Source organism: Chroicocephalus ridibundus, chromosome 3, assembly GCF_963924245.1.
Source record: "Chroicocephalus ridibundus chromosome 3, bChrRid1.1, whole genome shotgun sequence".
Classification (NCBI taxonomy): Eukaryota; Metazoa; Chordata; class Aves; order Charadriiformes; family Laridae; genus Chroicocephalus; species Chroicocephalus ridibundus.
The window spans coordinates 118379779-118405916 of NC_086286.1; the positions used below are offsets into that span (position 1 = coordinate 118379779).

The 26138-nt window shown below is 38.2% G+C and overlaps 1 protein-coding gene across 8 annotated transcripts in view; it reads right to left on the bottom strand.

The window, feature by feature from the left end:
- Nucleotides 1-2567: 2567 nt before the first annotated feature.
- The window catches only part of PUM2 (pumilio RNA binding family member 2), a 78673-nt gene continuing 55102 nt past the window's right edge, over nucleotides 2568-26138 (bottom strand). For 4 of the 8 annotated variants that reach the window (XM_063330544.1, XM_063330547.1, XM_063330541.1 and 1 more), the window contains exons 12-21: nucleotides 25619-25900; nucleotides 20506-20742; nucleotides 13662-13929; nucleotides 12967-13096; nucleotides 10870-11004; nucleotides 10481-10618; nucleotides 8805-8930; nucleotides 7693-7814; nucleotides 6226-6418; nucleotides 2568-5473 (exon numbers count right to left, since the gene is read on the bottom strand). In XM_063330544.1, coding sequence (XP_063186614.1) covers nucleotides 5342-5473; nucleotides 6226-6418; nucleotides 7693-7814; nucleotides 8805-8930; nucleotides 10481-10618; nucleotides 10870-11004; nucleotides 12967-13096; nucleotides 13662-13929; nucleotides 20506-20742; nucleotides 25619-25900 — 1763 coding nt within the window. In that variant the 3' untranslated portion in view covers nucleotides 2568-5341. The remainder of the gene's footprint in view (nucleotides 5474-6225; nucleotides 6419-7692; nucleotides 7815-8804; nucleotides 8931-10480; nucleotides 10619-10869; nucleotides 11005-12966; nucleotides 13097-13661; nucleotides 13930-20505; nucleotides 20743-25618; nucleotides 25901-26138) is intronic. The other 4 variants (XM_063330543.1, XM_063330542.1, XM_063330545.1 and 1 more) reach the window with 4 other exon arrangements.

Below are 26138 nucleotides of genomic sequence, written 5' to 3' on the forward strand. Positions count from 1 at the left end.
CGAGCGGCTGCCAGGAAATCTGAACCCTCCAGGCAGGTCTGAAGCTCCAAAGAAGCTCATTAGGAGCTGCTCAGCTCAGCTCAGCGAGGGGTTTGTCCCTGTCCTATGGTCCGGTACATCAGCTCTGTCACCCGCAGCGTGCCCCTGACTCCCATTTGCAGACCTGGGTACTTTAGGGATCCGTAGGTTCTGTGTGAGCAGAGGAGGAAGAGGCAGAAGCCCTCTTGTGCCCAGAGTACTACCGCTGGTGAGAGAGCGAACATTTTCTTCCTACGTTCATTCTTACCAATGAAACAAAGAGGGTCTTTAGGTCTTCCTACATTTCAGCTGCTATATAAGAAGCCTCCGGAGCATTTCCAATCTGTTAATGATGGGGGAAATGCTGCTCCCAAGATACATTTCGCGCTAAGCGAGTCTGGGAGAAGCAAGGTGGAGACAAGGATCTGGAGAGCAGAACCTACCCACTCCCACCTGCCTGCGTTAGAGGAGTCATGCTGCATCTTGCGCTGTTGGTGATGCAACGAACGGTTCAAGCTGTGCTAAAAGCCCAGCCCAAATTTCAGGAGCAGAAAGTGAACCCGCCCAGCTCCTTGCGGTTAGGACATACTCCTCTGAAGCGAGGGAGGTGGGTTCAAAACCCTGAGGCCGATAAAGGAAACGAATTCAAGCATCTCATTTGCTGGGCAGGTTCCCCAGCCGCAGAGCCAGTCGTGCAAAAGGAGGAGGCTCCGTCCAAAGGGCTGATGGAGGAAACACCAGCACTTCAGTTAAACCCGTACGCTTGGTCTTCCCTGCTGGCTCTCTGCCCCGATGCAGGGTGGTGGCTTCCCGACAGCCTCCGTGTTCTCAAACTTAATATGAAACGTTGGGGTTTGGTTCACTCTCTTGGAGAAAGCAGTTGCCTCCTCTCCTTAACCCACACCAGCTGGGAAAAGCCCATGTGCTGTATCGGCTCTGGAGGACTATCAACACCCGATGGACGTCCTTCTGTCCCTTCCACCTGGGAGGAGACCACCGATGACTGGTCTCTTCACGATAACAGCGCTGGTTTCTAACCCCTCCTGCTGACAGAGGGGGGTACCTGGGCTGCTCTGCCACACAGGAGTGCTGACACCCCAGGCTCCTTCCGCAGCATCACTCCGATGGTCTCTTCCTGCGTGGCAGGATCTACGTTTGCTAACTTCTCCTGAACCTCTCCAGCCCAATTCTGCACACTAGCCCTTAAGGAAACACAGGAGAGACTTCAAATTGAAACTCTTCAGGCAGAGTAACTCATTGCCCGTATCGCACCCTCATCAAAACACCAGTACTGCTCATGGACTGATGAGACTTTTGTGATTGCTTCAAGTGCTACCAGTAGCTTGGTCAGGCGCGAACCTTAGCGTTAACCTGACAGACACTCCTACCCTGTTGTGGGCTGGGGCAGCCGAGATCAGATACAGCATGTGGTTTTCTCCCCCGCCTTTCCCTCCTCAAGCAGCAACACGGAACTACATCATCACTGAGCAAAGCTACAGAAGGACCTGCCGCGCTCAGGACACACGATGACCAGCCACCGTGGTATAAAATTAATTCAGCGTTAAGAGCACCGCGGCTGACCCGACTGCAACCCTTCAGCAGCAAACTGCTTTTCCGTTGAGTTAGCACTGGGTCTTCTCCCCAGGCGCACGACTTCCAGGCAATCCACGATTTTAATTCCAGACCAATTCTACACCAATCATTAGGTCTTGAAATGCTTTTGCTGTTGTTCTCTCAGCTTTACTTCCCTGAATGACACGGTGGGACTCGTCACCTCACCGTTTACCCATTTTCCTAGTTACTAGCATGTTGAACATCAAACATTCTCAGGAACAAACCTGACTGACAGGTCAACCCAATGACCACGCTACTACGCAGGGAGGCACAAGCATCTCCTCAAATGCCTGCACCTTAGAGCAGCGGGAAGAAGTGTCTGAACTGTTTTCTGGATCTCCATCAGCACTCTAAACCGTCTGGACATTATGCCCCCAGAAACCTCAGTCGTCCCCGTACTCCGACGAAAAACTATCAAAGGATCGAGCAGTCAGGGAGGGAGGCAGTAGTATGGTTGTTCTGTCCATAAGGGGCAACTTAGGTGAGATATTTTAACACCACGAAGGAGACCCACTCACCTTGAGCTAAAAATGGTCCTTTGAAAATATCCTGGGCAGTAAGAGAAAGGAGTGTGGGTCCAGCGATGCCACTGACCGCTGACAATCCCAGCCAGGAGCTCAGCCCGGACCCAGCGGTGGGTGAAGAACCTGTCATCAGGCTGTAGCCTGGAAAGATTTTTATTTTTTTTGTTGGTAAGATAATATGAAAGTTTAGCTGCTCAGAACTAGCCTCCGGAAACTTAATGATCTTACAACAGGGTTCTTCAATAATTGACTGATTCCTGTCAGGTCACCAGAAATGAGCAGGACCTTCGCGAAGCTGAGCTCCACAGACAGCAGACAAGTCGCGCAACTGAGAATATAAAAAAGAGCTGGTTTCCTACAGGAAAAACACAAGACCAGATGTATTTCACACAGTGTTATTCACACATTTTCATTTTGGTTTTTTTTTTTTTTTTTTTTTTTTACAGTATATACATGTGAACATTACATCATTCAATATGAGCCACCTGGAGTCAAACCTAATCAACCTGGTCCATAAACAATCTATATCAAAAAGCGATACTTGAGCAAAAAGTCGAGTGGTTCTACCCCAAGCCTAAAACAGCTGAAAGGAAAAACAGTGATTTTCACGTTCCTGGATAGAATTTGCGCAAAATGATTTTAAGAGAGCAAGTGGAAGATTATGTTCAAGATACTGAAAGCACTAAAGATGACAGCTCTAGGACTGTTTAAATTCAACCATGGCATGAGTGCTACAGGGACAAAGTACTGGGACATGATCAGCTTCTGCCTGGACGTCCCCGGAAGCCCGACTTACTGTCTCGCATGTTGAAGAGAACGTCGGCTCTGGGGGTTATAACACACAGGGTAAAAATAGTCACCGAGGAGAATTCACGTGTCCAAAGAAGTGCCTCTAAAGTCACCCTCTGCACGGCGACGGGAAAGCTCTGGCTCCAATGACAGGGCTTGTACCCCTCGAGAGGAATTTTGTCAACCGCCACGCAAAAACTGCTTGGCAATCGGAACTGTGCTTACTGAACGACAGATTCAGAAACTGGAAGCGGGCCAGAACAAACGTTCCCATTTGCCTATTAATGAGTTAACGCTACCATTAAAAAAAAAACAGGTAGCGCCTCAGATGTATGCTTTAATAAGATTTATGTAAACCTGATATAAACAGTAATACGACAGAATTCCTTACACAAGTTACACCACCACTGTTTTCTTTCCTCGTGATCAGACCCCTACCGTAACAGCCTTTTATTTGATCAATGGTCAAGATGTTGCTTCCGAACGACCTTGTTGATCAAAACTTTAGGTTAAGCCATCCAAATGAACGTTTTACACAAAATACTTACTTCAACAACATACAAAGCACTTTCTTTATCTTTCAGAAACTGAATATACAAAGTAAGCTTTTTCCAAAATATTTCCATAGGCAAAGGATTAAAAAGGATTTTAATTATACACATATGGTCACAATTCTGCCTTAAAAAGATCATTGGGAAATGTACATAAGGCCGCTTGTAAATGTACATCATCTTTATGTTACTGTTACAATGTCATATGTCCAGAGAAAAAAATTGACAGTATCATACATATTTGCTTTACGCTGGGAGAAGGCTATTCAAAAATACAGTACTCTTCTGTACAAAAAAATCATGCCACATTTATTAAGATGGAAGAAGCATTGGTTTCTGCGATAACCAAATCTTTCAGTCCATTTCTTACTCTGCTTGTTATCCCGACTTAAAATTTGAACAGACTGATTTCCCAAAGTGTCCGTATTAACAGAATCAACAGCTATGTTATAAACAAAACATGTTTCTCACAATAGATAAAAAGAAAGCCGGTTCATATTTCTGAAACCATATAAAGATAGAATTTAAAAAAATCACTCTTGATTTGCTGAAATAAATTTACATTATACAACACTATATGCCAGGGGGAGAAAAGGGAACGGGGATATGAATATACACTAAAATGCAAATTTTTGTCCCAAAAAAGGGGTAAAACAAATTACATTTACAGCATGAAGGTTTACAAATGTACATCTGTACAACCAAGGTAAGCATCACTACTAAATTAGCAAGGCTTGTAATAAACATCGAAACGAGAGATTTGTTTTCAAACTGTAAACTTACACCTATTAACTACACGTATACAATGCATATATTTATAGGAAGCAAAAAAGCTATCTGAATATTTAATCAATCATGCTTAAATGTTGAGCTATCAAGTTTACTTTTCAGTGGCCCCTTTTCTCTTCATCAATAGCTATTTTTTTTTTTTTTTGCATCTACAGTGAGAAAGCAAAATAAATGCTCAACACTTTCAAATCCTTACAATTCTATATGCAAAATAAAAAAATACAAATCTCTACTCTTCCTGCCTTGTAAAACTGACTGTAAAGTTAATACAGGGTTCACTCCTTTTCCACCAGCGTACTTTACCGAGTGGAAGTACCACCATCATTTTAATCCCTCTACCTTGTACAACAATTAAATATATAAGTATATACAGCACTTTTATTTTTAATACATCGCTAGAGAAAACCTTAGGGCACCGTTTTTAAAAAAACCTGTAGCCACAGCAAGTGAAAGCTAGTCTTCTGAAGTTCCCATTGTTATTCCCTACTTTAATTTGCTGTGCCCTGTTTATTATTTGGATAGTATGTTGTGAACCACCAAAATACAACTTAACTTTTCAACATGTTAAATAATGTTTATGCAGCTGATCGATTTTAATCTGGTATAAAAGACTTCACACAAAAGGGAAAAATAAGGATTAATTCTATATACAACTCTATAAACCTGTTGTGCTATGATGCTGGGCAGACCTACCAGATTGCAAGCCAGTGTATTAAAAGAATACTGTACTTTTTCCCTTTAAAAACTATTTCAGTGACTTTACAAGGTAAAAATTTACAAAATATGTGACAGCTATTTTGATACAATTACATCATATACAGGCATTCTGTGCTTTGCCAGCCATCCAATCTGATAGGTCTCCGGATCAGGGCTGGAGATATTTTTTCTTTTCTTTTTTTTAATAATTCACTCCCCAAAAATATACACAAGAATAAAAATTTTACAAATGGATGAACAAAGTCAATAAATAGATTTAAAAAAATCAGAACATTTAGAGTTAAGTTGTATGTTTTGATCATTCACAATTCAATTTGTCTTCCATTTCTTTTTTGTCTTTTACAGCATCCCGTTTGGTGGTCCACCAATTGGCCCCAGATCAGCGCTGTTCTTCAGGTAATACTTTTCCAGCTTGGCCAGAATGTGTTTGCCATAGGTATATTTACGCAGAGTTGTGATGTGGGGTCGAATCTGTAAGAAGAAACCCGTTATTTTTTTTCCTTTCCCCCCCCCTCGAAAATTTCAAGTAGAGGTTACTAGACTTTAAAAATATTACGTAAAAAAAAAAAAAAAGTATGTCAGAAGCCTGTATGTCAAAATTTTGGAAGTTTGTGGAAAGATGGAAAATCGGTGATTTTGACTCGACCAAACAACTGGCGTACCTGTCGCAGGAAAAGGGAGGCAGCCCTTTTGTGGGAGCGCCCTGTTGGTGACTGGGGGAAGCAGAGCTCCTGCTGGAATGTACTGGGGCCCGCCTTCAATAGCCCGGGGCAATTATGGCAATAGCACTCTTGTCCGGGTCTGGATATTTTAAGTAGAAAACGTGCCCGTGTGTTAGGAAGTGTGGGAATGTCTTTTGGGAAAACTGCAGAATGGATTTAAACCAGCAACGCGCAAATAAAAAGAGAAACCTGTATTTCTTCTCCGATAATTAATAAAGATGACAGATACTACCTTTTTATATTAAAAGTATTTCCACAGAAAAGCTGGCACAAAGAAAGGATAGGAAATCCAACTTTGGAAACTTTTCTGTAGATTTCTATTTTTAACTCAGTGCTCAGAGACTTGGATATATTCTGCTTTATCAAACTCCACTGAATTTAGTGTTTATACATCAAGTTCTGGATGACAGGAAGAGTGAGTTTTACATCTAGCGGGAAAGATTCTAGCAGAAAAATTAGTATTGGTATTTTCTGAACCAGTAAAACTATATACGAATATACCTTGTGCATTATTATCTTCCGCTGAGCAGGTTCAGCCATATCAATCATCTTCTGAACAACATAGTTGGCGTACTGGTCCTTCATCATGGTGTATAAGGCACTGTGAGGACCATCATTCTGGCAACAGACCTCATCAATAAGTAAAGCTCTTTCAGCACGAGAAGCATGAGTTACGCATTTTTCTACCACATTGCTGAAAAATAAGACAAATGCATTCTGTGACTTAAGACCTAACGTTCTTTTAAATAGCAATTTTAAGTTTATCTGAATGGTGTCAAGTGTCTTAACACCACTAAAATGCCACGGCAAACGCATCAAGCCCTGACTTCCAAATCTTTAGCCCGTAATGATTGAGAAAGTTAAAGGATTATACACTCTTACTCATGTAAAAAAAGTAATTTTCCGATACTTATTATCTTGTAGGAGACATTTTCCACTGGACCTACAGTAGATACACCAGACCTCAGGCTGCAGATCTATTCTAGTACATCTATTTATTTTAGCTGTGGGCCCTTTAAGACACAATAGGGAAAGCCAGAAACGAAGCTGCCTGCTTTTTGAAATAAAAGTGCTTTTCAGGAGCATGCCTACATCAGTGACACTGTCAAATGTTTCTTTTTGTAGAGGAAGTCTCTGAGCTTCCAGACATCTCGGAAGCTGGAAAGGACGTCAATGCTTATAAGGCAGCAAAGTGATTCTGGTCCTACGCTTGTGCTTTAGAAATTAATCAAGTTCCAAGGAGAGGATTATGAACAGTTCTCTTCAGGCAAAGAAAAAGAAAATCCAGATAAAACTTGCCAGTTTGCGTACAATCGATTTTTCAAATGCCCCCATAATGTCACAGTGCATTTCTACTTAATGTTGGTGAGAAGGTTAGTCTCGCTAAATCATCCAGCATGGATTCTGAGGTGTGTTTTCCTTAGCAAAAGGCATGTAATCTGTATTCCGGCAAAAAACACTGAAGGATGAGTTTTAGGTTCTAGTGTTAGAGTGGTTCAGGGCTCCTGCAATAGTCTTTGAGAATTCCTAATGCATAAAATCCTTGTCATGCTGAACCACCGCTTTAGACTTGTAAATTGCTTGGCTGGACAGTCAGGAAGTCCCAGCTCACCATCATCAGTGTATCCAGCACGTTCTAGGAGAGGTTTTCACCTGGCTCTGGGGATGCTCACATACAGACTTGGAACCCATTCCCTGCACTTGTACGAGGTGAAAAAAAAGTCATCCCGTGAACCCGTGGAATCGTCTTTGTTTTGCTACAGAACAGCATTTCCCCTTTCCCTTCCTGAAATCTAGTACCAAATACCACCACTGTTCATCTCTAAAAAAAAATATGAAATTTCAGCAGGCAAGTTACACAACAGGAAAAAACCCACATCACATCCTTTTTGTAACACAATTAATAAATCCAATACTACAACTTTAAAAAGATTAGTGAACCTTTAATACACGAAGGCTGTGCAATACCTGGCAAATTTGTGCTGACTCAGAGCTAGAACTTTTCCTCTTATTTCTGAAACTATTTTACTCTTGTCTTCAGGACGACCGTGCTCCAGTACATGTTGAATAACGTAATTTCCATATTGATCCTGAAAATAAGATGACTTCAATTTTCTTTTGCGTTCAAACCAAGTAATCCATACAGCTTTTGTACATTTGTATAAACTTTCAAATTACTATTTGCACAGGTACAAGGAAAAATACAATAATGTCAACATAACAGAAACAAGCTGCAAGAATAGAAAATAGATGCAAGAAATACTGCATCACGAATTACTTAACGGCCCACCCAATTTCAAAATTTTACGCAAAATGTAAATAATCTGTAAAAACAGCATTTTGCTGGAGTACCTTTTATCCTCTTAAAGAAAGAAGTCCTCAAAATTACGATCCTAATTCTTGAACAGCCATAATATCTCCCTGAACTTTGGTTCCCCAAGACAGTTATGTTTTAACTAGAGACTTGTATATACAAGAAACCACTGAGAAACTAGACCGTGAATATGTAGCAAAAGGCAATTCTTGCCTTTTTACGTGTGGAAATTCCTACTGAACACCGAGTTCCTTCCAGTATTTTAGACTGATTCAATTTCAAAGCCATTTGTAGCACTCGTTTTGTTCGTCTGAGACAGGAAACCATGTTGTATAAGGTCTTTTGCCTTCTTTTAGAAAAGATGCCCTTTTTGTGTAAGAATACGCAACCTTCATATCTTTACAATGTATTTGCGTTCAGACATTATCAGAAGTTATCTGAAGAACATCTGAGTGAATCAAGATAAACTAGGAAAAAAAGCAATCTCTGCAATAGGAAATATACTAATTCTGTGCATTTACAATGTATATTCGAAGCTACGGTCAAAATTGTAAGGAAAAGGCTTTTTTATATCTTCTTTGCCTCCCAACTTCCAAATTCATTTTCATTAAAACTATGGAAGGAAAGAAAAACAAAAAAATCAATGTCTACAAAACTAAAAAGACGCAAATGCATTTAAACTATTACTTAAACTAAGAAATAGGAATAAATTATGACAACAATAAAAAGCTCTGAAATGCATTAAGAAATTAATACACGCACTAACCTGCACTAGCTGTTCTGTGTGTTGATGCAGTTCTTCTAAGATTGGCAGAGTCTGCTCAGCAGTACAGTGTTCCAGAATACGCTGAATTACTCTACAACCATATGGATGAGTTGAAAGTACAAATACCTTAAAATAGGATTGCAAACTGGAGTTAAACCAACCGAAGTTAACAGATATAGTAATGTTACCGTGTTCAAAATGGAACTGAACATGCCAACTACTTCTATTAAAAAAAGTGTTGCCTGCCAATATCAGGATTCCACCTCCAGCAGAAGACAAGAAAAGACAAAAATGCAGTTTTTTGTATGTCAAGGACTCCAGTAATTACACAACTAAGAACTCAAGTTTTCATTACAATGTTTCTACCCTACTTAGCTGCGAAGTAAAGCCTGGAAGTATGACCCTTAGTTAAGCACTGTTCACCTTTCAAGCTTTCTTTTTAACTTTGTACTTCATTTTCAAATTTTACAAGTCAAAATCTTGTTCATTCCTTTTGCTTGCTTCTCCAGAACCCAGGTTTGTGTTTCAGGGATTAATTCAGAAAATTTAAGAGTCAGTGTTGGTCAAACTGAACACAGAATCTTGTCTGATTAGACACCGATCCAAACGATGCAGGCAGATAAAAAAAGAGATATGCATTGTTACATTACATGAGTAAAGTGTGGTATTTTCCATTTGCCACTTCAGATTAGCTAATATTTTTTTTATGTATAAGGATGGATGATGGATGTCCAGTAAAAAGAGCGACATTTTAGTCAAGGGGCTCTATTTACAGTTTAGAAACTGCATCTCACCTACCCCATACACACTTTTTGACGTAAAAAGACCCGACCCTAGAAACCTTGGTATGACATTTACTGACCCGAGAAACCTTGGTATGCCATTTACTACTATGTACAACAATAATTCAGGTATTGCTGTTCTGTAAAACGTGAAAGAAGGATATTGTAGATTTTGTTAAGAAATACATTTGGCCATCCATTAAAGTAAAACTTAGTAACACAGCCAAGTTAGTAAGATTTTACAATTCTTTGAGACTATAAAAGCACACGTTTGTCTCAGAGTATTAAAATCTTATTTAGCTGTAGCTTGTTCTCTAGCCTGCAGCACAATGTCAATCTTATATTAATAACTTTTTTGGAAACAAAGCAAAAACCCCAACCTTAAATAAACAAATACCACCCCTCTTCACTTAACACTAGCCCATATGCAGGGAACAGATTAGTGTATTTCTTCAAAGTATTTCCTTAATGATAGACATTAATTGGGAAACATTGAAAGACAGACTTGCAACAGAAGAAGAAAAGGGAAATTTTAATGAAAAATTTATGCCAGAAAGCAGATACTTTATTATTACCATAAAAAATGGAAACGTTAAAAGTTATAAAGGAAATTTGAAATGGCGTATCACAAAAGTCAAACAGGAAGCCTGGCCTTAAGCCAAATACCTCTATTGGTATTTATAATACATCCAAACAGTCTTTCCAGAGCCTCATCTCCAACAGATTAATCTTTTTACAGCATTTACAGCTTTTCCGTTTTATTATCCCTTTTTTATCCTACTTAAAACCAGCTGACTGCAAAGTGTCAAACGCTATCTTGCATATGCAAATGATGGGAAGAGATGTGCAAATCAAAGCAACCCTACAGAAGAGGAAACGAACTGTTGACACTACCTGTCCTTTGAATGCGTCAATGATGAACTGGAGCGACTGGGGCTGAACACACTCGATACATTTCTGTACAACGTGGTTTCCATTTTGATCTTTCACACATTTCAGAACATGACCATCCAGCTCTTTCACCATGTCATTCTGGAAAAAAGATTATCCTTGTCTTTACAATGTTTTTTTTTTTTATTCCCCCCTCAAAGCAATATTCCATTTCATCCTAACTGTCCACATTCACTGGTGGTTTACCTGTGTAGCTCAGCAATTTAATTTAAACAACTATTTTAGTCCCTAGGGCATTTCATAATGAAAGGAACAATCAACGACTTAAGCAAGTAAAAAGATGGATGCAATAAAGAGAAATAAAATTAAAAAAAAGTATTGCTCTAACTTACAATTACCTGCTGGTCAGGTGAGATTGACTCAAGTGCTTTCTGAATAACACGACAACCATACATCTGTAGGGCTAACGGCAGAACATGACCACGTATGCGTGTTGCTAGGGCTAACTTTTGATCCAGGCTTCCAAACTAAAAGAAAATAAATATGCTGTTAACAAATGAAGACATAAATTCTAGCATAAGGCAATATTACATGTCAGAGTTAAGTACTTTCATGATGTATTACAGGTTTACTGCGCGCCTTGAATGATTTTTCCCTTTGTATTTTTTCTGGGTATATTTACCAAGAGCTTTTATATTCTAAATGCAGCATTTTGTAACATTCCACATTCCAGCTACATACCTGCTATCAAATGCATGACCTTGAAAGACAACAGAAGAGATCAAAGTAGTTTCTACTTGACTGACTGTAGAAATATTTAAGTGCAATAACCCGCTTATTTAGACAAATCATGCCAGGCAAATTAATTACAGATTACTGTAACATAGTCATTCAAATCAGATTTGCTCTGATATCTCAAATTTGTATAGGTCAGTGTATCTTACATCTTGTATACAGTAAGCAAGCTGTAAGAGGAAGGGGCGAGGGGTCAAAGATTTCAACCCCTGAGGTATCTTCTTGGTATCTTCACATGGCTTGAAGGATCATTCTTACCATGGGCACTTTGGGAAATCTAGAAATACTTGGGCTTTGTGGAGCAAAATCAAAATAGTTTTGTACACTGGCTGTATTAGAGTATAATACGTTTCTCAGCAGTAGCCAATTCCTGCCCGTATTATTCCCTCTACAATGCTGCTACAACCTTCTGTGCTGCTCCATGTTGGGTAGAGTAGAAGCCAGTCAGGCTTCATAATAACACACAAGACCCTGTTCCCAGATTCCACACAAGCTCCTGAGCTGGCACAGTGCAAGAGACCACACAGAAGTGATCGCCTGGACAATCAGCTGGGTGGCACCAGCAGTATTCACACAGCACTGCTGCGACCTGTCAAACCTCACGCTTGTAGTCACCTAAGACTGAAAAGAAACCCAAACAACTTCGTCTTCCTACACCTGTACTACAACTAAGGCCTACTGCACTTTTTTTCTTGAGAACTCTTCCACAGAATTAAGATGAAAACACTCAATTGACAATGATCATCTATGTATCCATCCAACCTAACATTATGGAAAAAAAGAGCAGTTGATGACCCTTGAGCAAGATCAGTATCTTACACACTATACATCATCCATGCTTTTCAGAAGATATTTTGGTTGCTAAAAAAGAATATCAAGTAAAAAAAAAAAAAAAGAGTGAGGACATTGTTTCATTGATTACTCATTAAAAACTGCATTCCTGTTTACAGCAACCATCTTATTTCTTACTGGACATTTTCCGGCTTCATCTTCTATCCACCCAGATACTTTGATGTAATCCCCGATTTAAAGTACACTACAAAAGTATACCTTCCCTACATATAACTTTTTCCAGGACACAGGTATTACTTTTTCTTCTCTCTGTAAGTCAAGTCTTGTAACGCTTTGATAAGGCTTTTTTTTTTTTAACTCCAGTTTTTAACAAAAAACAAAGTTGTTTTAAATACTAGTTTTAATAATATTGGAGGTATCTTATGATATCCCTTCCTCAAAATTCTTCTGCCTCAATACATTTTATGTGAGTTTCTTCATATACAGCACTGGATGAAGTTCACACAGGTATTTATTTGGGTACGAGTGCATTTCCCAGACCCACTCTCCACCAAAACGCAGTAACCAATAAGAAGTATCCTTCAAATTTTTATGTTCCTCATTATCTCCTGAAAGTCTGCATAAATTACGCTAGAAGGCTTGCAAAGCCTGTGTGCAGCCTGCACGTTCACCAATGTTCACCAACATACGCGTCACCAGCGTAAAGAGAAACTGGGCCTGTTATGAAGAAAAGCAGGGGATACAGAACAGAAAACAAACGTGCAATGCTACACGCTTGGGTTCTGTGCTAGAAGCGCAGCAGAATTCTGCTACAATGTTAAGAAAAAAAATCAGTTAAGTTTAATCAGATTTTACAGCATTTCACTCGCATTTCTGTTCATACACGTTAAGGTTATGCTTACCTCAAAGAACTTCTGTATTACATAGTTTCCAAACACATCAGTCATCAGTTGATACGCTGCTTGCAGGATCTCATTAAATACCATCTGGCGCTCAGCTGGAGTAGCTCGCTCCAGCTTTTGCTGTATAAATCTAAGTGCAAAAAAAGGTACATTATGCTTTACATAAACAACAGGAAAACCTCTCAAACGCCGTTTCAATGAGACACCTCAAAATTCTAAAGCAAGTATTCAACATTTATAAAACTTATTAAAATGAAAGTAGCACCTTCGCATAATAAAAGGACACGTCTTAGTGAAATGATACTTAAAAACTTTAATTTGAAAAGGATTAAAGATGAAAAGAAAACAATAACGAAGTACCTGATGATGTATTGCTGAAAAATGGTTTTACATTCCAGATGCCAGATATTTTGTTTTCTTAATCAACGCCTTTTTTGATACCTAAATACTAGAGTTTACAAGTCCAGTTATGAGGCTATTTCTACACTGAGAAGTTCTACAAGCAGCTAGAGGTATACTACTTTTATAATGAAATTTCCTAGAGAAGAAAAAGGCCAGCGTAAGAGCATGTGCTGCAATTAATGGCATGCGCTGTATTAAAGAGGACTAGCAGCTCATTCAAATGTTTGATGTCAACGTAACAATATCAAAGCAGTAAAATGTTATTAAGTTATTAACTTTACTATAGTCATTACCTAGAACCATGCTGGTCTTGGGAAAATTCAACAATATGTCCAACAAGGTCTCTTAGTTGAAGATTGGGGAAACGATTGTTTCTGAAATCTTCCAGCAATCGGCTACGTCCAGAAGGCATAATATCAGACCTACTGTAACGAAGGCGTGAAGGAGGGAAGAGCTGACTGGTGGAGCTAAAAAGACTGGAGGTACTTGCTGCACTGCGATACTTTGCTTCGGCTCCAGGTGCTGCAGAAATATAGCGACCACTACCATTTGTCAGTCCTCCTACAAGGAAGCAGTTCCGTCAGTAAAAGCCGTAAGGAAAATAAGCAACAGCACAACAGTAAGTGTACTAGAACTACGGATACACCCTGGAGCCAAAGTAAACAACAGTGTTGTCTTGTTATTTATATTTACCTCATTACGGTTGGAGGAGTTAGACAGCTTTATCTTCCAATAAATAAAACCATTTTCCTCCTCATTTTTATTTTACGTGAAGGGCACCAGGAAAAGAAATGTCATTAGAGGAATATAATGAAGCAGGTAAAGTGAGCGCCCACTCAGGCTTACGGAAACTTTAGAACTGGGTGGGCCTTAGCTCGGTGGGCAGATTTCCACTTCACAATACTGACTTATACGCTTGTTAGTAGTCTTGAAGTTAGCCAATTGTTTCAAAATAGACCATGAAATCTGAACTACCCTTCAGTCCCTACTGAGATATGTGTCCAGGGCATTTTTGGGGAGGCACGCGTGGTGCCTCGTCATGCTGTACCTGTTCTGCAGGATATTTAACGACTTCAGCATCCCGGGCTTTCAATATGGTACTTCTTGTAAGCACTAAACGCGTCAAATTTCAAACCAAGTAACTAGGAATGCTCTACTCAATTCTAAACCAACAAAAGGTATATCAATCCGAAGTTCCTTTTAGAAACCTGAAGTCCTTTCCTTGCTGCGAAAACATCCATCGCTCTCACTATACTTCATCTTTCCTTACTTTCTAAGAACTGAATTGCCTTCCTATGTTTAGGTCCTGCTCCTTTTTGCTAGTGATTCCACCTACAGCTATCATCATCTCTCAGTCCTCTGAATTTCTCCTTCCATGTCGCTCTCTAATCACTTTATGTCACTCTGAACTCCTCCAGCAGGCCTCTCTCCCCTCCACTTTAACACAGGCAGCCATTATCATAATAAGCATGCAAACAAAGCGTCTTTCCCAACTACATTATGATTTTTAACGGGGTACTGCTACTCTACTACAAGCAGAAATATTCAAAGACAATTCCCACCTACAAACCTCAACTCTACCACTTAAGAAACCCCAAAAACTCAACAACCTAAAATTATTGAGTATGAATTGGAAAAGGAAAGTATTTTCAGTTTCCCTACAAATTATCTAGAAAGTGACATAGTAACCAAAAGCCCTTTCGAAGTCAACAGAAGAAATATCTACATTTGAATTTAAAACAAATTGCAGTATGTGCTGTTTGAATGGTGCTCTATTACAAAATTATTAAAAAAAAAAAAGAAAAAAGAAATCAGCTGACAGTGCCCCAGCCAAGCCTTCTTTTGGTTCCAAGTATTTATAAGGCCAGGCATCAACAGTGTTACAGTGGGCTGGTAATGGATTAATGGTATCTTTTTTGAAAGGTCAAATTGCAATACCGGAATTTGAGATGTTAGTGCTCTGCAAGACATATCAAGCATCACATTTATTGCACTGTATCGGATTATGCCCTAAAATAGAAATAATTAGTATTTACTTTACAATTAGTTTTTAAAATTCAGTGGTAAGAATCAGTAAAGAATCAGTAAATACTCTATGCCCCACAATACCTTTTAAAAACCACTAGGTTTTCTTTTAAATTAAAGCCTCTCAATTATTTACAGCCAGAAAAATCAAGTTTTTTTTTTTTTAAACTATCACTTTTAGTTTACATTGACAATCACTATTTCCAGGAAAGAGCCGACAGCGACATGAGATTGGACAAAAAAGAGAAAAGAAACCCAACATTCTGCAGGTGAAGCAGTAAGCAGAGTGGTGCTCTACACTCATTTCTCATCTAGGACCAGCCTTCTAACGAACAAAAAGTTATGCATCTGAAATCATGGTATTTCTGATCTAGATTATTGGAATACACGAATGAAATCCTACCTTCCCTGTAAATGCTGTGTAGTAACACTATTTAATGCCACGAGAGGGCAGCAAAGCCCGTTTAAAAATAAGTCTTATAAGCTACTTTCCTGTCATAGCATCTCCATTTCTCCACTCATCACATGCTCAATTCTGTGCCAGAAACTGATAGGACAATTTATAACTATATGCTCAGAAACTGCACGGCTCTAATTACCATACACAGACATGGAATTGCACATGCGACTCACGAATGGCTTCAGCTTTGCTTTTTTCTTTTTTTAACTGAGCCTTCATGTAACTATAAATTAAATGTGACAATTTGTCCGGCAATTGAAGCAGAAATTAAGAAACTCGGTAGTGTTTACTAAATATACTGTATATGTGTAGTAGAACTGCACACGTACAATACATTTCATGCTCAGGATTATCAAGCCTTTCTTCAGTCTAATTTGGGAACGATCTCTTTTTAAGACTTGTAAGATGACTACGCTGCAACTGGGAGACTCCTGTCTAGCCTGTGAAACTACTTAGGACAATCAAGTTAAGCAGGATCATAATACAGGATGGCTGAAAACATGTCCATCATACCTAGAAGAACCTGTCATACTTCAAAAGCACACAGAAAGCTTAACCTTGTAAAACCCTGGATGCTGTTATAAAAAACAGTAATTTAATAGGTAATTAGCTTTTCTTCTCATGTAACCTTTTATTACAGCGGTGTCACAGCTCAGTGGCAACTTTGGGGATTTGAAAAATAGTGAAATCCCCAAAACAAAACTATATCGTCATAGGTACTTATTATATGCAGATATACTCTTATCTACAATGGGCTACTTTCTGAAATATCGTACTCGTTACTTTCTCAGTCCAAAACCACCAAAACATTAGTGTGGACATAAGGACACATGGTCTCCTTCCTGAAAACTTTGAGTGTGAAAAGCTTAGAAATGGAAAACTGAAATCTGAATTCAAGTTACCCAAATCCTCCTGGTTAGCGTACCGCATCCCCGTGCTCTTCAAGAACTCAGGACACTTGTTTTACAGATTCTGATTCCAAACTAGAAAGGTAACAGCCTAAGTCCTACAAATCACTTGGGGAACATACCCTACTGAATAAAGTCTAAACATTTCTGCAAACACTGAAAATTTAAGAGACTGTTATCAGGCATCAGTACAGCCACACAATTACAAGCCGCTGGGGAATAAAGCGTGCAGTTCATTCTTCGCATAATCACTTAGCTATCACTTCTGATCTTGTAAAACACAGATCTCCAGTGCAACGAATAATATTAAGTTGTTTTACAATTTAATTGAACCTAAATCCCTGTGGCTACTCCACAGGGACAAAGAGGCAGAGAGAAATAAAGAGGATATAGACCATCTAAAGAAGAGCCTTACTAAGCTTCAAGGACACAAAGCATGTTAAACTACGAACTCCTTAACATGGACAGCATATTAAATGTAAAGGAGAACATGAAGAAAATATTGAAAACTAGATCTAGGCACGTTTATTTTGATAGCATTAGTCTGTTAGTACTTACAACCAAAGTATTTCTTCAATAATTTCTAACCAAGACATAAAACAGATTTAGTGCGCAGTAACTGTTTGAATCAGTCAGCAACATTATTTTCTAGTAAAATACATATAAGTACACAAACACTTTAAGCTTGATTTCTGCAAAGTATTTGTTCATCTGTAAAAGAGTAGCTTCATCTCATCCTCAGCTAAAAATTTCATCTTCATATGGAAAACAGAATTACACACATATATATGTATGTATATTTTACGAATCGATGCAAGTGCTTATTACGCCTGGTTTACCGAAGCCCTACAGAGTAGGTACACAGCAGAGGCAACGCAAAGCTCCCCATACTGTCTTGCCAAGGGGCCTTTACTCTTACCCTGACTGACTGACCACTTCTGAAGAGAAAACAACATCCATCTAAACCGCTAACCACTTTGGCTTGCAATGCACAAAAAGTAATTACCTCATAAAGCCCAGATTTTAAAAACCCTACTCTACACCAAACCCTTACAATGCTGCAACGTACTATCAGAGTAAGCACTACCAATCTAAAAGGATTTTTTTTTTTTTTAATAACATAAGAAAAATACTTCCTCTTGCAGTTTTTTGTCCCTGGGAGTGAAAGGGTAGTTCAAATTCATGACCTTACTGCTCCAACCGATTACAGTAAAGAAGCAGTTACAGACAACTGAGAAATCCCCTCAAATACAGGAAAACTGACACTAGAACAAAGTAATCGGCACATTCCTATTTTAGGATGTTGGGTAAGAGTTGGTGCAGAGAGATAAAAACAGTAAAATATCACAAATTTCTTGTAAAAGGGAAACTGGTCTTAAGCTACAAATTGCAGCAGTGTCTGACAAAGGGGTTATAAAACCATGCACCCTTTCCCAGTATTGTGCTCTAGTGTTCTGGTGGCTGAAACAGGAGCAACCGAGTTTGATGCCCATTTTAAAACAGGAGTTAAACTTAGCTGAACCTGTTGATATAAGCAGGCAGGACAAGTTTTGAAGGTGGAGGGAGAGCTGCATTTGACAGGCATTATCAGAATACCAATGGAAACTGCATGCAGACATGAACTTACAATGTCGTTCTACTCTGAAAAGTGACTACGTGATAATCATACCCTTCTTAAGATACACTCCCTCTTTGATTTCAGGTGTAATTTCTCATTTGGTGAGAAAGCTTTGCCTTTTTATTTTTATTTTTTTTATACATGAGAACAAAACAAATGCTTCCATGAGTGGTCGATGAACACACCAGAATAAATTTAACTGGATAGACAATTAACTGCAGGAATGGTCTTCAATATTTTGTGATGGTGCGTCTCGGATGTAGCTGCACAAAGATACGACACAGGGCAGAGTGCAGGAAATGCTAAAAAAAACATTACTGCATTTTTGTGAAAGCAAAAATCCAGAAGACCTCAATTTCCAAATTGCAGATTGATTTGGTAAGGTAGCAAAAACTTTACCCGTAATCAAGGTCCACTTCACTTGGGAGATGAAGAGGCAGTAGCAGACATGGAAGCCAACAAGGTTGTGTCAATTTTCAGAGTACAACTGTACATTCTGGCTTTTACACACTGATCTAGAACATCATTTTAACAAACTATTACGCTTAGTTCACACTGCCAAACAGTCCAAAATGGATTAAACCCAGTATTTAACAATTTCTGCTGATAGAGGTAATCCTCTATATGATCGCAGCTTATTTTCTCAGAACTGAAAAAAGCCTTTTAACATCTATCAAATGTGAAACAACACAAAACTTTACATGTTTTGAATTTTAGATAATGCCTTCCAAAATTTGGTTTAGGTATAGTTTTCAGTAATATGAAAACTATTGTGAGAGTACTTTGAAAAGAAAGAAAGAAAAAGATTTCCATGATAACCCCATTGTCAGATGTTCAGAACTTTCTCAAAAGCCTCCATTTGGGCTGAAACTTTCCATGCTTGGTCTCAGCCCAAAGGTGCACTTTGTAGACCTGAAAAAGGAAAAAAGGTAAGTAAAAAAAAATAAAACGTGCTGAAACATCCCCTTGCCCAGTTTTACTTCGGGTATTCAGCACTTAACCGTGAAGGAGATACTGAACTGTAAATGTAATATATTTAAATTACTTTTAACCTTCTTATACAAGTCACTCACACATTTCTCACTTAAAGTGTATTTTGGTAGGCACTTTTAAATTTTGTCCTGTTTTATTCGCACTAACAGAAGTACAGGGGATTAGGCTGCCTATTACATGCACAAAACTGTGCACTGAATAGTTACTGGAGCAACAGGCAACTCAATCTTGAAATTACATCCAGTTTCATTGTATGATTTTAGCATCCAAATTAAATGGCCACAAATATTTGCAGCGAAAAAAGGGGAAGTTTATCAAGTAACCTCATGCTAGAGGCACCGTCTTGTAAATAGACTATAGGCTGTGGTGAGGTTTATCTTTTTTTTTTTTTTTTTCCAAAGGTTGAGCTTCCACATCATCTAACCAGCTCAGAAATTTTCTAAAAAATTACTATCATCATTCCTTAAAAAAATACATCTGATAACAGAGAGCCACCACTGACAAAGCCTTTGCTACTTCTTTCGCAAATGTATTTTCTTTTTTTGTTTTCCACCAGCCTGGTGATAAAACTATTGTCTTCCTGGCAAAGCATCTGAGCCACGAGGTAGAAGGCTCACCAATTCAAAAATCACCTTTCAATACATTTTACATTGAGATCTCTGCTCACTTTTCTACTTTATCATGGCAAGGGGCAGTAGCGAAAGTCAACTTCACTGTTAAACACAGCATCATTTTAAGAAGTCCTTAAAGTGGTAATACACTCAAGTAGAAACAAAAATAATGCACCTTTCCTTGTCTTACTGTAGAGACATAATACAAAAAGGACCACCAATAAGTCTTTACTAGGCTCTCTACTGGGCTTCTGCAAGGGAAGAAAAACCAATTGTTGGCCCGATCCTGCAAAAAGCTGAGTGCCCTCCATTGGAAATCAATGAGCATTTGAACGTGCTCTTCACCTTTGAGGAACGGCCCCTCTTCATTACAAAACTGTTCAACAGCAAAGGTAATGTGACATCTCTTATGCAACATATATTTTACACATAGAAATACAAACACACATACAAACAAAAAGTGTTTTTTTGATTTTTTTGTTTTTCTTTTTTTTCTTTTTTTTTTTTTTTTTTTTTTTTTACCTAAATGCAAACTGGATGAGGATCCATGTGATGAAAGTGATGGCGGTGGCGTAAGTGAATGTCCTGGCGTTTGGCTTGGCAGAGGCATGCCTATTGGACTTGGAGAGGAGGAAAATCCCAGACTATTGTAAAATGGCTGCCCTATGGGTGCTAGGCTGCTACTAGATCTTTTGTACAATTCAGAGCTAGTAGATAGAGAATCTCTCCTTGTGGCACTACTACTTGCAGAACTGCCAACTGAAGAAGAAATAAAAAGACCCTAATTACACAGTGTCAACTGAATAAAACCTATCCCCAACTACAGCTGGGCAACAACAGACGCGATCACAATAATTACAGCAATCGTTATGACAAAGACAATTACTGTGATAACCACACATGCTTTTAAGTAAATCTAAGTGGGTATAAACATACCACTGATAAGTAATTTCACCAATGCCCACGTCTTTCAACAGTTCATTCTAGACTTCTCACAGTAATATTGCAGTACTCTGTTTTAACCGCCCGGCTTCAGGCTTTGGGACAAATTTTTGTGATCAGATTACACCATCACTTTACAGAATAAATGATTCCAAAAATATTTCCACTAAACTCTTCAATAGATTTTCTTCCACTGCTAATTATTAGTCAGACAGCGATACCTGATTTCAGGAAAAAAAAGGCTAGAAACAATTGATTGTTGTTGTTTAAGGGTTCAGAAAATAATCTATGTTGCTGTTCAGCTGTTTCTGAACTTCCCCTTGTTTGTGAACCCCTCACCTGCAGGAAAAAAATGACTACTTAAAATTCCCTGTGAGAATTATGGTTCTCAAAGAAGCGTTTTGAAAAGATATTACGAAGGAGGAATAGGCTAAGAAGAACGTGAGAAGCAGAGCAGAGATAGGAAAATCAAGGTGAGAAACTGAAAATGTAATTTTACTGCTACCAGTATTTCTAAAAGTCAAATTAGACTAGAAGCTTTGGGAGACAGTGTATTAGTGAAGGACTGGTTATCCTGCACAGCATCATTCAGCAGGGCGATGAATAGTCTAGGATAAATTAGGAGAACAATAAAAAAGTTTTAGAAATGTTAAATTCTAGTATCTGTTGCATACTAGTGAAATATTAAACCAGATCGCCTGTTTTAAACACCGGAACAGTATTCCTCATGAACAAAACAAAGATTACGGATATTCTGATAACAAAGATGCTTCTTACAATGAATCTGGAAAATTGATTTTTACTTCAACTTAAAAAGGAAAAGGCCAGAATTTATACTTCCATAATCTTTACCTTGTCAGGTACCTTCCACTAAAGCTGGCAGCACGGCCCAATATAAAGGTCGCCTGATACTTCCCATTTTAAGGCACTAAGTTGTCTTCTCCTAATGTTAGCAGCTGGGCTAATACTTTTCATGGCAGGTACCTGTTTGGACCAAATTTTTCCAAGAAGTTCTGCCCAAACACCACTGCCGTTTCAGAAAACCAGGCAAGGAAAGATGCTTTATCCTTAGCAAAAATAATCCAGCGACCTATTATTTGAGAAGTTAATGCTTTCACATACACTCAGACCAACGTGCTAGCAACAGGAGACCTTTATTTTAAAGCTCTCTTTGATTGAGCTAAAAATCTTCGCAAAAATTGCAGTTCATACAAGTTCAGCAGAGATCTGCTACAGACTCATAGCTGAAAAATTAAACTCCTGCCCATACACGGCACATCTGAGATGCTGATAAAGGTTTTCCCTGCAATTGAACTCCTAGGCTTCTGTGTGCCGTGGGCTCTGAAACTGCTGTCCAAGATCCCACCTTGTGTTCCAAAGGCCCATCAGGCAGTGTGGAAAGGAAGTCTTTGACTTCAAATGCAAAGGAGACAAAAGCCAAACACAAGAAATAGACCAGAGAAAAAGGAAAAAAAGGAAAAAAAGGAAAAGAAACCAGAACCAGGAGGAGAGAAAGGTCAGACAAAGGAGCCAACAAGGAGACTGCAAGAAAACTGGCAAGCACTTTCAAAACCAGCAGGACTGAGGATGAGAAGAAAGCAGATCTGCAGAAAAGTTAGGCTGTAGAAGGTATATATGACTGTGGGGCAAAAAGACTGGAACAGTAAGCTGATAATGGGAAGATGACACAATACAAGCAGGAACAGAAACGTATTTGGGAGGGGGAGGGAGGGAAAGCAGGAGATAAATGTTGCCTGGACTGGGAAGGAAGACATCTAGAGGAGAAGCCAGAAGGAAAAGACACCGGACTAACTAGGCAAGGAGACTGAGAATAAGAAATCAGAAGAGCAAATTAAGGCAAGAGTGGAAAGAAATCTCAAGATTTAAGACTAGCTCTACAGGTTCTGGCTCAGCTGGTGAACCACGTGAACAGCGTTAATACAACGCTACATGATGAATTGTTATTTTTCCAACTATGAAAAAAGCTAAGCAAATTTTAGCTTTCTTTCTAGGTTTCTTACTCAGCTAAATTACTGCAGCTTAACAAGCTACCGCGAACCAGCTGAGCTGCATTTTCACATACACACACAAGCAAAGTTCACAGAAACCAGAAGGTAGTTTGAATTAGCTTACCCCTCTTCACCACTGCCTTTGCTGACGCAATTACTTTACACTTGGTTACAAGCCAGAAGTAGGCATCTGGAAAGCTGCTGTAGCCGATCTAATTCTTAGTTACCTGTTAAGCTGCAGTAACTTAACCTTTAAAACAGAGTATGAATAACTTTATAATAAAAGAGCGGAGACTGTAAAGTACATACAGCCATTTATATGGTACGCTCGCCTCTTCCGGGCTTTTTGCTTTATTGTTCAGTCATTCATCTAGAACATGCTCATCTCTGCATTTTTTGCAGGGTTTTGTTTTTTTTTTTTTTCACTGCAACAACTGAAAACATAAGGGCAAGATCTGTATTGCCATCTGTCAGTCTTCATGGCAATATTTTAACTGAAATTCAACCTTTACAACACATTGAGGGGAGTTACAAAGAAGCTGAAACTTTGGCAAATAAAAAATTAAAACTTGTTTTTAATTTGCCTCAACATGCATTAACACCATTTGTATAATTATTCATCTGTGTAATTCAATTTGTATATACATACAGCTCAAGAACGCCTTAAAAAAAATTATCAGGAAGCTTTTTTTTTTTAAGTGGCTATTATGGCAAGTACAATTTATATTTGGCAGACGGGCACTTTCAATATACTTTTATTCCAATAATACTACTAAAAATATTTCAGGTTTAGATAGCACCTTTCATCAGCACTTCTCAAACTGCAAAAGCAAAGGCTTCCTTGCTTTCCTGTGGAAACTACCGTGCTAATTAAATCACCTAGGATACTGCTGCAAAAATTCAGCATATGCTCTCTATGCTGAAGGCTTTGGACAAAGCTCTGGAACTGACCTTTGTTAGAAGAAAAAGGCTTAATCTCCTGTGCCATAAAGAACTACGCTGATTCTTCTTAAGTAGATACACAGCTAAAATTTGTATTCTATGGAGGTTTTTGTGATAATGCTGGACAAAGACATTTATGACTTAAAACTATTCTACCTAGAGACTTAAAATGTGTGCACTGCATTATATATGCAGATACACTTATAATCACTATCTTTCAATGAAATGAAACTACTTAGGAGTGAAACACAGCTGCTACGAATTCACTGAAATCCTACAAGTAGCTCAGGACAAATTATATTACAAGAAAAAAAAAAAAAAAGGACTTGAATAGCACAATGACTTGGTAAGTAAGATTTACCTGCTGTGGTATTATGCAAAATTAAGAACCTCTACATGACTGAGTAGCCTCCACGTTTTTTTTTTTTTTATTTATTTTGTTTTTAAATTAAAGATGGTATTTTTAGTGTCTCCTTCTCCACTCTTTAAAATCAAATTCTAGAGAGGATCAGTGTAAAACTTAATTCTGGATTACCTAGCATTAGTTTAGTGTTTAGTTAAAGTAAATAACTTTTCAGATTATTTTATGAACAACAACTTTGTGTTGGTGCGTAGTATATTTAAAGTCACTATTCACCTCCACTTAGTTACCAAATAACAGGTATCATGGTTTAATACTGTTTTTCCTTTTGTTTTTCCATATACTAAGCTACCTTGCAATAATCATTCTTTTTTTAAAAAAAAAATACATTTTAAAAAATTATTTCCCTTGGGGCATTTAACTTTGAAAACAAAACTATCAGAGTTCAAAATTTCCCCCAATTTCTACCCATTTGCAAGATACACAAGATTATAAACATGCTCCACTGATTTCATTGATTATAATAACAATAATGATAATAAGCAATTCAGTGGTGTAATTTAGAGATTAATAGTCAAAGGAAATATTCTTTAGAAAAGATATTTCACTTGCCTTACTAATACTGAATCTGAAACATAAGAAAACCTACCTTGCATGTTTAAAAACTGTAAGACATTTCTGCTATAGAACAGAAACATGATGGCAACATTGATTTTAATTTTATTTTTTTTTTTTAAACACAGATGGGTTGATAATATTCGGGAGCATCTATTGAAATAATTCAAGGCCTCAAACTTGCACACAATTATTTATACTTAAATGTATCCGTGATTAAACCTACTAAAGTTAACAAGGACTATTCTTGGGTATTAAGTCTTCCAGTTTTAAAATCCCATTAAAAATGTTATAGAAAGAAGCACTTCAATATTAGATTAAATTTAGAAAGTTATATGCTATTTAATTTTTAAAAAATTTAGGAATTTTCCTGACATGAAAATTACAACAAAAGAATGCATATCTCAAAAGTCATCAACTGTTATTTTAAACACAGAATGAAGACTTCCTTGAAAATAATAATAAAAAAAAAAAGCTTACTAAAAACAGTAACACACTTCTGGGGCAGAATACAATGATCAATACGAAATAGTATTTTGGAAATGACCAAAGGATATTCTTCAAAAACGCATCTTGTATACAGAGCCCGAGTGAATTTAAAACCCCCCTTTTCTTCCCCTATAGTTTGTTTTAAACCTGAGTAACCTATTTTTGCATTCTTTTTAGAAATGTATGTGTATATAATACGTCTGGATACAGATACATTTTTTTTTTTTGCTTAACCACAAAAATCTCACAGAATTTCCTCACTATATTAATAACCTACCTGATGAGCCAAATCCACCAAGTGCAGAGCCGATAGCTGCTCCTAAAGAGCTGCTACTTCCAAAGCCAAGGGATGTGCTTCCTGGTTGGCCAGGACCATGTGAAAAAAGGGAACTGCTCTGGGAGTTATTGGTCAAAGAGTTACTGCCATAAAATGAATTGGATTGTAGGCTACTATTTGTTTGCTGTTGCTGTTGTTGTGGCTGGGCACCAAGTGGCCGAAATAGACCGTTCGTGGCTCCCGCGAGATTGTTTGCTGTTCCTCCAGCTGAAGCAGCTGCAGCTGTAAAACACATGTTTTCAATCATAATTACTCCCGCAAACATTTCTGACTGAAAATGGACTATTCAGATCTAAATTGTATTTTCTCGAAGCCCTTTTAAACAAGCAGAAATTCACATATTAACAGACTAAAAGAGACTTTATAGTATTACACAATCTTAATTACCCGAGGGGGAAAAAAAAAAAAGACAGCATGCATTGTAGGCTAATCAAGGCTGTAGAACTGTTTATGTAATTGA